This window comes from Panulirus ornatus, chromosome 5 (assembly GCF_036320965.1).
Source record: "Panulirus ornatus isolate Po-2019 chromosome 5, ASM3632096v1, whole genome shotgun sequence".
NCBI lineage: Eukaryota > Metazoa > Arthropoda > Malacostraca > Decapoda > Palinuridae > Panulirus > Panulirus ornatus.
The window spans coordinates 28539903-28554158 of record NC_092228.1 but is presented as its reverse complement, the minus strand read 5'-3'; the positions used below and the strand labels follow the sequence as shown (position 1 = coordinate 28554158).

The window sequence follows — 14256 nt, the reverse complement described above, 5'->3', positions numbered from 1 at the left end:
ACTGAATCTCCAGAGAGCAATAAGGGAAGATTGCTTCAATGTAAAATAAAGTGTCCAAATGGAAGGGAAAAATGGATGCATGTCAGAGGAGCCTTCTTGAAATAGGAGGTCGCTAGTGGAGTTACTCCTTTCCAAAAGGGTCCTAGAGTTACCCAGCACACTTGTCCCTGGTCATCTAGCAGCTCCACGGAAGGGCTAAACTAGTAGCAGAGATGGGATGGATTCCTTTCAACTGAAAAGTTCTTTGACAAGACTATCATGTTTCGTCAACTGACGATGAAACAGCACTGGCAAAGGTGACTTTTTGTTCATATTGCAAAATTAAGCAGGCAAAAACAGTAACATCTACTAATGACATGCCACAGGGTTCAGTTCTCAAATCAGTCCTCCTCTTGATCTATTTTAATGACTTGAATTATCTGTTCATTATTGAAATGTTATGCATTTCAGTGGTACCATCACATATCACTACAAAAGTAAATGTAGTGATAAACATTCATCACTGATTGAGTCATGAAAAATATAAAAGTGGTTTGGGGAAGAGAGAAGAGGTGGAGAAAAACTTGCATAGATAATATGCGGCAAGGCTGCTGGAGTGGATGATACTGCACTTGAATTTCTTAAGAAAGGGGGCGACTGTGTTGTTGCCTCATTAGATAGAATTTTCAGTGTATGGATGGATCATGGTTAGGTCCCTAAGGATTGGCAGAATGCTTGTATAGTGCCAACATACATGGGCAAGTGGGAGCAAGTGTGAGTGTTCAAACTACAGAGGTGAAAGTCTATTGAGTGTAACTGGTAAGTTGTATGGGGAAGAGGTAACTGAGAGGGTGAAGGCATTCTAAAAGAACAATGTGGTTCAGAAGTGGTAAAGGACATGAGGATTAGTTGTTTACCTTAGAGAATGTGTGTGAAAAATATAGCAGGGGTCACATTAAAATGTGGCTCCATATACCGATTTCTATATAATGCAGACACCTAATTTACCCCTTATTCTCATCATAACACAGGATGTAGCATAAAGTGACCTTCGTTGGTCATGCACCAGACAGCGTCAATGCTTCACATGCCTTGATGCCCAGTGCCTCAGTTCTTTGCAAGCATTCACAGAGAAAGGATGCATTGTTTGCCACTTGCAAATTTCTACACTTCTACCCATTTGAACCAGTCACTGATAAACCTAAGCATCCAGCAAGCACTCCTATGACAAGTGAGCCTATTCAAGATACTGACCAAATTTTTGTGTAGGTCTACTGCTTCAGCAATTGTCTGCCTTTATGAAGTAAATCAAAGAAGAAAGGGAAAATATGCAATCTATCAAGAAAGTTTTTTCTCAGCCATTCATTTTGAAGACTGCAATGCATCTCAGGGCACAGACATGGGAAGATGTTGGATGTCTTTCCATTTCACCCTTTAATATCCATGAAAAAATTTTCTCCCTAACCTAAAAATTTAAGATTCTGAAGATTAAAGAATTCTTCTGCTTAAAACATTGAAAATTGTTACTAGAATGTAGAAAACATATACAGGGATATGTTTGGCTCATGCCTAACTGTATATTTACAAAAATAAATATTAAGTAATTCAGCAAATTCTGCTACACAGCCATGTTCAACTGCTAGATATATGCTTGTCACAAAGAAAACATTACCTTTCAACAGTTTTGTACAGCTCTATATGAAATTAGATAATACATTCACTTACATATATCACCCTGAGTTTTTCGAATTATGATTCATACAAAAGTATCTTATTCACAGAACCGAATGTAATAATTTTGAGAAATATCATGTGTAGTGTGGGATCACAACTGTATGTCACACTAACATGTGTAGTGTGGGATCACAACTGTATGTCACACTAACATGTGTAGTGTGGGATCACAACTGTATGTCACACTAACATGCGTAGTGTGGGATCACAACTGTATGTCACACTAACATGTGTAGTGTGGGATCACAACTGCATGTCACACTAACATGTGTAGTGTGGGATCACAACTGTATGTTACACTAACAGCCAGCCAGCATGATTTCTTAAGTCTTCTCTGTTATGTTTAGCTTTCCTCATTATGATTCCCGTTTTATCAACACACTTCATTTTGAAAAAAGAAAAAGAAAAAACATCATAGCTATTACCACAGCGATACAGTCTGGCTAATATTAGTCTATCTATCTATCTGAAGCCCCTTCCCTTTGGGAACTCCCTTGAGGGGGTGGCCACAGCAAAAGTCTCTCTATAACTGGTGAACTCCAGTGCTGCTACGAAGCCTTTAATGCCTTACCTTCAACAAACCACTAGCAGAGGACAACTCTAGCGCAGTGTTTTCACATGCTCCTGCCTGATGTTCTCACCGCTTACTTTTGCTTAATATGTTTATTTTCTACTCCCAACTACTACTATTACCAAATGGGTCTACCTAATGTTCCATCTTACTAAATGGTGCAAATGGAGGACCACCTGTGAAATGGGGAAACAAGACTGAAAGAATACTAGTGGAAGGAAAAATGAGGGGGAAATGTATGGCATGGTATATGTGAGAGAGATATGTAAGGACAACGATAAGTGGAGATTCTTTTGCCGAGGCTATCAACTTCAAGGGAGTGCCCAGAGGGAACAGGCATTAGAGACATAGATAAATATATAAATAGATAGTTGCAAGACAAGTGATCATATTCCAATAAAAAACATTCATCCTATTCAGTGAATAATATGGTATATTATTTCATTTATACTCTACATGTACTTTTTCTGTATAAATCTCTTCAGTAGGTTCTTGTCTAAGGCATAAACTAATAATCATCACATATTCAGACAGACTATATGGCAAAACCTGACCATGCCTATCCTAAAGCCCAAAAGAAATGCCAGTGTGACAAAATTGCAATTACTTTTTTATCATTTTCTGTATGTGCAGTGTGTTATTTTCACAGCTTAAATAACAATTTGAGTGTTATTTGATACATTAGTTCCATTATTTACAAAACATTTTGAGTACATTCTGTATCTTTTTTTATCTTTTTTTCCTTTGGTCTACAGTCCTTCATACTTTATTAACATGGAAATGGATGTCACGATATAGCAAGATCCACCACCACATGAATTTTTTTGGGAACCTATCTTATGCTACAACATGACCCAATGTACCTGGAGAAACAGGGTGATTTTTATGTGGCATTTACGAATCTGGAAAAAGCATATGACTGTTAACAGAGATCTCTTGAGGTATGTCTTATGAATATTCAGTGTAAGAGGAAAGCTACAAGAAGTTTACATCAAGAGTGTAAGGGATGTGTGCAAGAGGATGGAGAGGAGGATGAGTCCTTCAGAAATAAGATGACTAATTTTTCATCACTCCACCACCCTGTAAGTGTCACAGCTTCACAAACTATATCAAGATGCTGATCTTATATAAGCCTTCTTGACATGACATCTCCATAGAGAGGGTGTGTGATATCATTATAGTTTCAAGCATCAATACAAGTCTTCCAAAACTTAATGATAAGGAAATGATCAGCTGCATAAGTCTTAGGAATATCATGGCGCCACCTTGCTCTGAGAGCAGGGGGGGACAAGACACAAATTGTAACACAGGTTAGTATCTCTAACACCAACATGAGAAGCGGATGATATAGTTTTTGAAGTGATTTCAAAACAATTGTCTGACCTTTTATATGCTGCCTTGATGTGATTAGGACCCTGAGAGCCAAGACTTTGTAACTGCATCTTATTGGATACTACTTTCCACTGGTTTTGGTTCATCACACGGTTATATCCTCCAAGTTTTTGTACTACCTGTGAAGAGAAAATGATTTCTACTGTAGATAGTTCCAATAAGTTACAAAGATCCTGTTACTGTGTGTTATAAATTATCAAACACCACCACCTCACTACTTAAATCTTTTTACATATCATCATGTTAAATAAACTGAAGTGTTTTATTCACAAATACTTCATCTTCATGAAGTGACATCAGAAAAAGATAAACAATGGTCTCACTTATATGCATCCACTCCATAGCCATCATGTATAATGCATCAGACATAGCCTATCAGAACACTGCCTCCCATATACCAAACTGATGTAATTCATTTTATCTCTCACATATATTTCAACCTACTGAGTGATCAGATCCCAATACCACAAAACTTCTTTCACTACATCCATTTATTTCCTCCTCTTCACTGTTCCCTCACCTTTGAAAAAATAGATCTTCATAGTCAACCTTTCTTCACTTATCCTTTCTACATGTCCAAGCGATTTCAGTACACCATACGTTAGCTCTCTTAATCATACATGTTTACTGCTACATCTCTCTTACCAAAAAGATTTTTTCAAATATGTTTGCCATTTCCTGTCAGCAAAGTAGCGCCAAGATCTAAAGAAGAAACAACCTCGTACACTCACATCCATTCTCTAGCTATCATGAAGAATGAAACGAAACCAAAGTCCCCTAAGCAACAATCAGACCCCACAGACCTTTATGTAGTTTCTAACCTGTTCACTTGCCCCAATGATTTTAATAAAATCAATTCAATACTAAAAGAAATAAGAAGCTCACAAGGAGTGACTGCAGCATTTAATCCTTTCACTGCAGCAGTCTTTATATCCACTGTTTATTCTGTGCAATGGATATTCATGCACTCTAAAAAAAAATTCCATAACTTACTTCTAAAGATAAGTATACGTATGTAAGTAGGAGAGATGGCCAGAGAGCGTTATTGGATTACGTGTTAATTGATAAGACGCACGAAAGAGACTTTTGGATGTTAATGTGCTGAGAGTTGCAACTGGAGGGATGTCTGATCATTATCTTGTGGAGGCGAAGGTGAAGATTTGTGGGGGTTTTCAGAAAAGAAGAGAGAATGTTGGGGTGAAGAGAGTGGTGAGAGTAAGTGAGCTTGGGAAGGAGACTTGTGTGAGGAAGTACCAGGAGAGACTGAGTACAGAATGGAAAAAGGTGAGAAGAAAGGAGGTAAGGGAGTGGGGGAGGAATGGGATGTATTTAGGGAAGCAGTGATGGATTGTGCAAAAGATGCTTGTGGCATGAGAAGTGTGGGAGGTGGGTTGATTAGAAAAGGTAGCGAGTGGTGGGATGAAGAAGTAAGATTATTAGTGAAAGAGAAAGAGAGGCATTTGGACGATTTTTGCAGGGAAAAAATGCAATTGAGTGGGAGAGGTATAAAAGAAAGAGGCAGGAGGTCAAGAGAAAGGTGCAAGAGGTGAAAAAGAGGGCAAATGAGAGTTGGGGTGAGAGAGTATCATTAAATTTCAGGGAGAATAAAAAGATGTTTTGGAAGGAGGTAAATAAAGTGCGTAAGACAAGGGAGCAAATGGGAACTTCAGTGAAGGGGGCTAATGGGGAGGTGATAACAAGTAGTGGTGATGTGAGAAGGAGATGGAGTGAGTATTTTGAAGGTTTGTTGAATGTGTTTGATGATAGAGTAGCAGATATAGGGTGTTTTGGTCGAAGTGGTGTGCAAAGTGAGAGGGTTAGGGAAAATTATTTGGTAAATAGAGAAGAGGTAGTTAAAGCTTTATGGAAGATGAAAGCCGGCAAGGCAGCAGGTTTGGATTGTATTGCAGTGGAATTTATTAAAAAAGGGGGTGACTGTATTGTTGACTGGTTGGTAAGGTTATTTAATGTATGTATGATTCATGGTGAGGTGCCTGAGGATTGGCGGAATGCGTGCATAGTGCCATTGTACAAACGCAAAGGGGATAAAAGTGAGTGCTCAAATTACAGAGGTATAAGTTTGTTGAGTATTCCTGGGAAATTATATGGGAGAGTATTGATTGAGAGGGTGAAGGCATGTACAGAGCATCAGATTGGGGAAGAGCAGTGTGGTTTCAGAAGTGGTAGAAGATGTGTGGATCAGGTGTTTGCTTTGAAGAATGCATGTGAGAAATACTTAGAAAAACAAATGGATTTGTATGTAGCATTTATGGATCTGGAGAAGGCATATGATAGAGTTGATAGAGATGCTCTGTGGAAAGTTTTAAGAATATATGGTGTGGGAGGCAAGTTGTTAGAAGCAGTGAAAAGTTTTTATTGAGGATGTAAGGCATGTGTACGTGTAGGAAGAGAGGAAAGTGATTGGTTCTCAGTGAATGTAGGTTTGCAGCAGGGGTGTGTGATGTCTCCATGGTTGTTTAATTTGTTTATGGATGGGGTTGTTAGGGAGGTGAATGCAAGAGTTTTGGAAAGAGGGGCAAGTATGCAGTCTGTTGTGGATGAGAGAGCTTGGGAAGTGAGTCAGTTGTTGTTCGCTGATGATACAGCGCTGGTGGCTGATTCATGTATGAAACTGCAGAAGCTGGTGACTGAGTTTGGTAAAGTGTGTGAAAGAAGAAAGATAAGAGTAAATGTGAATAAGAGCAAGGTTATTAGGTACAGTAGGGTTGAGGGTCAAGTCAATTGGGAGGTAAGTTTGAATGGAGAAAAACTGGAGGAAGTAAAGTGTTTTAGATATCTGGGAGTGGATCTGGCAGCGGATGGAACCATGGAAGCAGAGGTGAATCATAGGGTGGGGGAGGGGGCGAAAGTTCTGGGAGCCTTGAAGAATGTTTGGAAGTCGAGAACATTATCTCCAAAAGCAAAAATGGCTATGTTTGAAGGAATAGTGGTCCCAACAATGTTGTATGGTTGCGAGGCGTGGGCTATGGATAGAGTTGTGCGCAGGAGGGTGGATGTGCTGGAAATGAGATGTTTGAGGACAATATGTGGTGTGAGGTGGTTTGATCGAGTAAGTAATGTAAGGGTAAGAGAGATGTGTGGAAATAAAAAGAGTGTGGTTGAGAGAGCAGAAGAGGGTGTTTTGAAATGGTTTGGTCACATGGAGAGAATGAGTGAGGAAAGATTGACCAAGAGGTTATATGTGTCAGAGGTGGAGGGAACGAGGAGAAGTGGGAGACCAAATTGGAGGTGGAAAGCTGGAGTGAAAAAGATTTTGAGTGATTGGGGCCTGAACATGCAGGAGGGTGAAAGGAAATGCAAGGAATGGAGTGAATTGGAACGATGTGGTATACCGGGGTCGACGTGCTGTCAATGGATTGAACCAGGGCATGTGAAGCGTCTGGGGTAAACCATGGAAAGTTCTGTGGGGCCTGGATGTGGAAAGGGAGCTATGGTTTCGGTGCATTATTACATGACAGCTAGAGACTGAGTGTGAACAAATGGGGCCTTTGGTGTCTTTTCCTAGCGCTACCTTGCACACATGAGGGGGGAGGGGGTTGTTATTCCATGTGTGGCGAGGTGGCGATGGGAACAAATAAAGGCAGTCAGTATGAATTGTTTTTTTTTTTTTTTTGCTGTCTCCCGCGTTTGCGAGGTAGCGCAAGGAAACAGAAGAAAGAAATGGCCCAACCCACCCTCATACACATGTATATACATACGTCCACACACGCAAATATGCATACCTACACAGCTTTCCATGGTTTACCACAGACGCTTCACATGCCCTGATTCAATCCACTGACAGCATGTCAACCCCGGTATACCACATCAATCCAATTCACTCTATTCCTTACCCTCCTTTCACCCTCCTGCATGTTCAGGCCCCGATCACACAAAATCTTTTTCACTCCATCTTTCCACCTCCAATTTGGTCTCCCACTTCTCCTCGTTCCCTCCACCTCCGACACATATATCCTCTTGGTCAATCTTTCCTCACTCATTCTCTCCATGTGCCCAAACCATTTCAAAACACCCTCTTCTGCTCTCTCAACCACGCTCTTTTTATTTCCACATTTCTCTTACCCTTACGTTACTTACTCGATCAAACCACCTCACACCACACATTGTCCTCAAACATCTCATTTCCAGCACATCCACCCTCCTGCGCACAACTTTATCCATAGCCCACGCCTCGCAACCATACAACATTGTTGGAACCACTATTCCTTCAAACATACCCATTTTTGCTTTCCGAGATAATGTTCTCGACTTCCACACATTCTTCAAGGCTCCCAGGATTTTCGCCCCCTCCCCCACCCTATGATCCACTTCCGCTTTCATGGTTCCATCCGCTGCCAGATCCACTCCCACATATCTAAAACACTTTACTTCCTCCAGTTTTTCTCTATTCAAACTTACCTCGAAATTGACTTGACCCTCAACCCTACTGTACCTAATAACCTTGCTCTTATTCACATTTACTCTTAACTTTCTTCTTTCACACACTTTACCAAACTCAGTCACCAGCTTCTGCAGTTTCTCACATGAATCAGCCACCAGTGCTGTATCATCAGCAAACAACAACTGACTCACTTCCCAAGCTCTCTCATCCACAACAGACTGCATACTTGCCCCTCTTTCCAAAACTCTTGCATTTACCTCCCTAACAACCCCATCCATAAACAAATTAAACAACCATGGAGACATCACACACCCCTGCCGCAAACCTACATTCACTGAGAACCAATCACTTTCCTCTCTTCCTACACGTACACATGCCTTACATCCTCGATAAAAACTTTTCACTGCTTCTAACAACTTGCCTCCCACACCATATATTCTTAGTACGTTCCAAAGAGCATCTCTATCAACTCTATCATATGCCTTCTCCAGATCCATAAATGCTACATACAAATCCATTTGCTTTTCTAAGTATTTCTCACATACATTCTTCAAAGCAAACACCTGATCCACACATCTTATACCACTTCTGAAACCACACTGCTCTTCCCCAATCTGATGCTCTGTACATGCCTTCACCCTCTCAATCAATACCCTCCCATATAATTTACCAGGAATACTCAACAAACTTATACCTCTGTAATTTGAGCACTCACTCTTATCCCCTTTGCCTTTGTACAATGGCACTATGCACGCATTCCGCCAATCCTCAGGCACCTCACCATGAGTCATACATACATTAAATAACCTTACCAACCAGTCAATAATACAGTCACCCCCTTTTTTAATAAATTCTACTGCAATACCATCCAAACCTGCTGCCTTGCCGGCTTTCATCTTCCGCAAAGCTTTTACTACCTCTTCTCTGTTTACCAAATCATTTTCCCTAACCCTCTCACTTTGCACACCACTTCGACCAAAACACCCTATATCTGCCACTCTATCATCAAACACATTCAACAAACCTTCAAAATACTCACTCCATCTCCTTCTCACATCACCACTACTTGTTATCACCTCCCCATTTGCACCCTTCACTGAAGTTCCCATTTGCTCCCTTGTCTTACGCACTTTATTTACCTCCTTCCAGAACATCTCTTTATTCTCCCTAAAATTAATGATACTCTCTCACCCCAACTCTCATTTGCCCTCTTTTTCACCTCTTGCACCTTTCTCTTGACTTCCTGTCTCTTTCTTTTATACATCTCCCACTCATTTGCATTTTTTCCCTGCAAAAATCGTCCAAATGCCTCTCTCTTCTCTTTCACTAATAATCTTACTTCTTCATCCCACCACTCACTACTCTTTCTAATCAACCCACCACCCACTCTTCTCATGCCACAAGCATCTTCTGTGCAATCCATCACTGATTCCCTAAATACATCCCATTCCTCCCCCACTCCCCTTACCTCCATTGTTCTCACCTTTTTCCATTCTGTACTCAGTCTCTCCTGGTACTTCCTCACACAAGTCTCCTTCCCAAGCTCACTTACTCTCACCACCCTCTTCACCCCAACATTCACTCTTCTTTTCTGAGAACCCATACAAATCTTCACCTTAGCCTCCACAAGATAATGATCAGACATCCCTCCAGTTGCACCTCTCAGCACATTAACATCCAAAAGTCTCTCTTTCGCGCCGCCTGTCAATTAACACGTAATCCAATAACGCTCTCTGGCCATCTCTCCTACTTACATACGTATACTTATGTACATCTCGCTTTTTAAACCAGGTATTCCCAATCACCAGTCCTTTTTCAGCACATAAATCTACAAGCTCTTCACCATTTCCATTTACAACACTGAACACCCCATGTATACCAATTATTCCCTCAACTGCCACATTACCTACCTTTGCATTCAAATCACCCATCTCTATAACCCAGTCTCGTGCATCAAAACCACTAACACACTCATTCAGCTGCTCCCAAAACACTTGCCTCTCATGATCTTTCTTCTCATGCCCAGGTGCATATGCACCAATAATCACCCATCTCTCTCCATCAACTTTAAGTTTTACCCATATTAATCGAGAATTTATTTTCTTACATTCTATCACATACTCCCACAACTCCTGTTTCAGGAGTACTGCTACTCCTTCCCTTGCTCTTGTCCTCTCACTAACCCCTGACTTTACTCCCAAGACATGAATTATGTGCATGTGTATATATGTATATGTCTGTGTGTGTACATATATGTGTACATTGAGATGTATAGGTATGTATATTTGCATGTGTGGACGTGTATGTATATACATGTGTATGTGGGTGGGTTGGGCCAATCTTTCATCTGTTTCCTTGCGCTACCTCGCTAACACGGGTGACAGCGACAAAGCAAAATAAATAATAAATAAATAGCTTCTAAAGATTAACTATAACAAAATTTTTGAAATAAAACAATATATATTATCCCTGGGGATAGGGGAGAGATAATACTTCCCACATCTTCCCTGCATGTCATAAAAGGTGACTAAAAGGGGACTTATAAGCCCCCTGTAGCTTGCCATTAACATCTAATATAATCATCTTTTCTGCCCTGACAATTATTGAGATGTGTGTGTATATCTTCTGTTTCCCCTTTTAGAAAGTTAAATACGAGGGGAGGATTTCCAGCCCCCCACTCCCGCCCCCTTTAGTTGCCTTCTACGACATGCAAGGAATACATGGGAAGTATTCTTTCTCCTCTATCCCATTGCACATGACAGCTAGAGACTAAGTACGAATGAATGTGGCCTTTTTTGTTTGTTCCTAGCACTACCTCGCTGGAGGGGGATGCTATTTCTTGTGTGGTGGGGTGGCAGTGAGAATGGATAAAGGCAGCAAGTATGAATATGTACATGTGTATATATGTATATGTATACGGTGAAATGTTATTTCATTTTACTTTGTCGCTGTCTCCCGCGTTAGCGAGGTAGCGCAAGGAAACAGACAAAAGAATGGCCCAACCCACCCACATACACACGTATATACCTACACATCCACACATGCAAATATACATACCTATACATACCTATACATAAATATACACACAAAGACATATACATATATACACAAGTACATAATTAGTCTGCCTTTATTCATTCCCATCGCCACCCCTGCCACACATAACAACCCCCTCCCCCCTCATGTGTGCGAGGTAACGCTAGGAAAAGACAACAAAGACCATATTCGTTCACACTCAGTCTCTACCTGTCATGTACAATGCACCGAAACCACAGCTCCCTTTCCACATCCAGGCCCCACACAACTTTCCATGGTTTACCCCAGACACATCACATGCCCTGGTTCAATCCATTGACAGCACGTTGACTCCGGTATATCACATCATTCCAATTCACTCTATTCCTTGCACGCCTTTCACCCTTCCGCATGTTCAGGCCCCGATCACGCAAAATCTTTTTCACTCCATTTTCCACCTCCAATTTGGTCTCCAACTTCTTGTTCCCTCCACCTCTGACACATATATCCTCTTTGTCAATCTTTCCTCACTCATTCTCTACATGTGACCAAACCATTTCAAAACACGCTCTTCTGCTCTCTCAACCACACTCTTTTTATTACCACACATCTCTCTCATCCTATTATTGCTTACTCGATCAAACCACCTCACATACATTTTTTTTTTTTTTTTTTTTTATACTTTGTCGCTGTCTCCCGTGTTTGCGAGGTAGCGCAAGGAAACAGACGAAAGAAATGGCCCAATCCCCCCCCATACACATGTATATACATACATCCACACACGCAAATATGCATACCTACACAGCTTTCCATGGTTTACCCCAGACGCTTCACATGCCTTGATTCAATCCACTGACAGCACGTCAACCCCGGTATACCACATTGCTCCAATTCACTCTATTCCTTGCCCTCCTTTCACCCTCCTGCATGTTCAGGCCCCGATCACACAAAATCTTTTTCACTCCATCTTTCCACCTCCGATTTGGTCTCCCTCTTCTCCTTGCTCCCTCCACCTCCGACACATATATCCTCTTGGTCAATCTTTCCTCACTCATCCTCTCCATGTGCCCAAACCACTTCAAAACACCCTCTTCTGCTCTCTCAACCACGCTCTTTTTATTTCCACACATCTCTCTTACCCTTACGTTACTCACTCGATCAAACCACCTCACACCACACATTGTCCTCAAACATCTCATTTCCAGCACATCCATCCTCCTGCGCACAACTCTATCCATAGCCCACGCCTTGCAACCATACAACATTGTTGGAACCACTATTCCTTCAAACATACCCATTTTTGCTTTCCGAGATAATGTTCTCGACTTCCACACATTCTTCAAGGCCCCCAGAATTTTCGCCCCCTCCCCACCCTATGATCCACTTCCGCTTCCATGGTTCCATCCGCTGCCAGATCCACTCCCAGATATCTAAAACACTTCACTTCCTCCAGTTTTTCTCCATTCAAACTCACCTCCCAATTGACTTGACCCTCAACCCTACTGTACCTAATAACCTTGCTCTTATTCACATTTACTCTTAACTTTCTTCTTCCACACACTTTACCAAACTCAGTCACCAGCTTCTGCAGTTTCTCACATGAATCAGCCACCAGCGCTGTATCATCAGCGAACAACAACTGACTCACTTCCCAAGCTCTCTCATCCCCAACAGACTTCATACTTGCCCCTCTTTCCAAAACTCTTGCATTTACCTCCCTAACAACCCCATCCATAAACAAATTAAACAACCATGGAGACATCACACACCCCTGCCGCAAACCTACATTCACTGAGAACCAATCACTTTCCTCTCTTCCTACACGTACACATGCCTTACATCCTCGATAAAAACTTTTCACTGCTTCTAACAACTTTCCTCCCACACCATATATTCTTAATACCTTCCACAGAGCATCTCTATCAACTCTATCATATGCCTTCTCCAGATCCATAAATGCTACATACAAATCCATTTGCTTTTCTAAGTATTTCTCACATACATTCTTCAAAGCAAACACCTGATCCACACATCCTCTACCACTTCTGAAACCACACTGCTCTTCCCCAATCTGATGCTCTGTACATGCCTTCACCCTCTCAATCAATACCCTCCCATATAATTTACCAGGAATACTCAACAAACTTATACCTCTGTAATTTGAGCACTCACTCTTATCCCCTTTGCCTTTGTACAATGGCACTATGCACGCATTCCGCCAATCCTCAGGCACCTCACCATGAGTCATACATACATTAAATAACCTTACCAACAAGTCAACAATACAGTCACCCCCTTTTTTAATAAATTCCACTGCAATACCATCCAAACCTGCTGCCTTGCCGGCTTTCATCTTCCGCAAAGCTTTTACTACCTCTTCTCTGTTTACCAAATCATTTTCCCTAACCCTCTCACTTTGCACACCACCTCGACCAAAACACCCTATATCTGCCACTCTATCATCAAACACATTCAAGAAACCTTCAAAATACTCACTCCATCTCCTTCTCACATCACCACTACTTGTTATCACCTCCCCATTTGCGCCCTTCACTGAAGTTCCCATTTGCTCCCTTGTCTTACGCACTTTATTTACCTCCTTCCAGAACATACATATTGTCCTAAAACATCTCATTTCCAGCACATCCACCCTCCTCCGCACAACTCTATCTACAGCCCATGCCTCCCAACCATATAACATTGTTGGAACCACTATTCCTTCAAACATACCCATTTTTGCTTTCCGAGATAATGTGAAATGTATATGTATGTATATGTGCGTGTGTGGGCATTTACATATATACATGTGTATGTGAGTGGGTTGGGCCATTCTTCGTCTGTTTCCTTGCAGTACCTCGCTAACATGGGAGACGGCAATTAAGTATAATAAATAAATAAATGTGTGTATATGATTCGGTGTGTCTTTCTTCGTTTCTTTCCTGGCACTACCTTGCTAAAGCAGAAATTGGCAATCAAGTACTATAAATGTAAATAAACTAGTGTATAAATTGCATCTGCTATTTCATTACCGCTAACAAAACCGCTCAATTAATTTTAGTGAAGCATTAATACCATATAGCTCTGCATTAAATAGGGAAGTCTCTTCAGGTACTTTGCTAAATGAGACACTTCTTCCATAACTATTGTACAGCAAAACCTACAC

At 41.2% G+C, this 14256-nt stretch overlaps 1 protein-coding gene across 14 annotated transcripts in view; it reads right to left on the bottom strand.

Moving 5' to 3' along the window:
• Nucleotides 1-14256, bottom strand: part of LOC139748644 (uncharacterized) — a 321771-nt gene that overhangs the window by 196940 nt on the left and 110575 nt on the right. For all 14 annotated transcript variants that reach the window (XR_011712788.1, XR_011712787.1, XM_071661886.1 and 11 more), the window contains one exon: nt 3668-3795. Coding sequence is in view for 12 of the 14 variants with exons in the window: in XM_071661886.1 (XP_071517987.1) it covers nt 3668-3795 (128 nt within the window). In the remaining 2 variants the exon portion in view is untranslated. The remainder of the gene's footprint in view (nt 1-3667; nt 3796-14256) is intronic.